Source organism: Nicotiana tomentosiformis, chromosome 12, assembly GCF_000390325.3.
Source record: "Nicotiana tomentosiformis chromosome 12, ASM39032v3, whole genome shotgun sequence".
NCBI lineage: Eukaryota > Viridiplantae > Streptophyta > Magnoliopsida > Solanales > Solanaceae > Nicotiana > Nicotiana tomentosiformis.
In genome coordinates, this window is record NC_090823.1 from 12,432,554 (window position 1) to 12,434,718 (window position 2,165).

A 2,165-nucleotide genomic window follows, 5' to 3' on the forward strand; every position below is an offset into this window, starting at 1 on the left:
TGAATCAAGATAAAGAAGAAGAAACTGAATATTATGGCTTGCTTTTTTCCATTTTTAAAAAAAAAATTAGAATCCAAAATATAAATACATGGAGAAGGGGAACATGAAGCCTAACCTCCTAAAATCCTGTCTTAGAATTGGACACCCCCAATTCTGTACAATGATTGTTTTCCAACAATAGGGGTGTAATGCTATTAACTGATCCTTGTTTTCTCCTAGTAACTAGTAGTCCAAAATATGCAAAAAAGCATCATGAGGATAGACCCGCCATATTATTTATATTATAAAGCATAACGAATTAGTCATTGCTTTTTTTTGTCTAATCCTGAATGTGGGGAGCTGTATTATATCCATTCTAAATAGACCCCTCACTTCTCTTGGCAAGTCTTTCATGGTTCCGTATAGCATAGCATTTTCATGTTGAGATTCTGCTCCAATTTTAGATAATGCATCCGCGACTGCATTTCCCTCTCTGTAGCAATGAACTACCTGTGCTTGAAGTTGTTGTAACATGTCTTTCAACGTCTCCATCTTATCCATAAGTTCCCAGGGAACTTTGTACTTTCCTTTAATCATATTGACTACAATCAAAGAGTCCATTTCAAGGATAATATTGCCAAAGTTGAGATCTTTACAGAGTTTCATTCCACACGAAGCGGCATGTACCTCAACACTATTGTTAGTGCAGAATTGGACATTTTGAACATAGGTTACAATAAGTTGTCCGTTTCTATTTCTAACAATACCTCCAATACCAGCTCTTCTCTTGAGAATGTTACTACTGCCATCAGAGTTAATTTTAAGCCAGTTGTCAGGGGGTTTGTCCCAAATGACAGGCCTGCAACTTAGAACTGGCGTAATGATCTCCATTTCCTTCCAGAGTTTTTCCCAAGTCCAACTAATATCCACCCTCTCATCCAATCTTTTAAGATCATTCTTCAATAGGTACAAAACTTGTTGACATATTCTGCTTCTATTGGTTCTTCTATTACCATATACGTAGCTGCATCTAGCTTTCCAGAGCTCCCAACAAATAAGGTTAGGAAGGATAATAGTGGTTTCTTCTTTGTAATCTCTCTTTTCCTTTATAGCTCCACCAGTTGTTAAGCACTAACCTGATAGAAAAAACAGAAGTGTTAATGCCAAAAGGAATAGCAAAATATTTCCATACCTGAGTTGCAATTTCTCTACTGATGAAAACATGTTCTATGGATTCATCTTTTGGTTGGGCACGACAATGACATCTGGACACCACATTCTGTTCAAATCTTTGTACAACTTCATTTAGAGGTAATTTCCTCTTAATGATTCTCCATAGCAAAAAATTGATCTTGAAAGGAATATTCCTACTCCACACATTTAACCATAATTCCTACTTGCGTCTTCTTTGTCTAAGCATATCAAATGCAGATGAGCAAGTGAAAATTCCACTAGTGGTGGCTTTCCAAATAGGTTGATCCTTACTATTTCTATCTCCAATTCTTGTGTTTGCAATGTCTCTGAAAATATTAGCATTGACTAAGTTAGCAATCATATGAGTATTCCATTGTCTTTCCAAAAGACAGACCTTCACCTTCATAGCCCTTGGCTTGTTATTTAAGTGTGTGACATTAGCAATAGGACCTGATCCTATCCAATTGTCCCACCAAAAATCAATTGAAGCTTCATTAATCTTCCAAAGTATATGAGGTTCAACATCCTTCCTAATCTTCTTTAAATCACACCAAGCACTATATTGAGATTTATCCCATGTCTTAACCACTGGATGACTTCTCTGACAGTATTTAGAATTCATGAAATTAGACCAAAGATTGTCAGTGGTCCGTAGTCTCCACCATCTTTTGGAGCTAAAGGTCTTACTAATATCCTCCATCGATTTGAGGCCTACACCTCCCTCCTCGTATGGATAACATAAGTTTGCCCAAGAGCTCCAATGATATTTCTTCTTAGTATCAGATTTGCCTCAGAAAAAATCAGCAAACACTTTCTCTAACTGTTTCAAGACAGTTTTGGGAGGTGATATTGCTGCAAGAGTGTGTAAAGCTTGAGATTGGAGGACATGCTTTTATCAATATAACTCTGCCTCCTATAGATAATAAATTACCTTGCCAGTTATTTAGCTTGTTAGTAACAACTTTTCCTATCTCATAGAAGTATGCAATCTT

General features: G+C 36.5%; 1 protein-coding gene across 1 annotated transcript; it reads right to left on the reverse strand.

The window, feature by feature from the left end:
- Positions 1-276: 276 nt before the first annotated feature.
- On the reverse strand, positions 277-1,873 carry LOC138902241 (uncharacterized). Its single transcript, XM_070190087.1, has 3 exons — positions 1,377-1,873; positions 1,172-1,244; positions 277-1,110 (listed from the first exon to the last, which is right to left on the reverse strand). The coding sequence occupies exons 1-3, from the start codon at positions 1,871-1,873 to the stop codon at positions 277-279; spliced, it is 1,404 nt and encodes a 467-aa protein (XP_070046188.1).
- Positions 1,874-2,165: the final 292 nt, after the last annotated feature.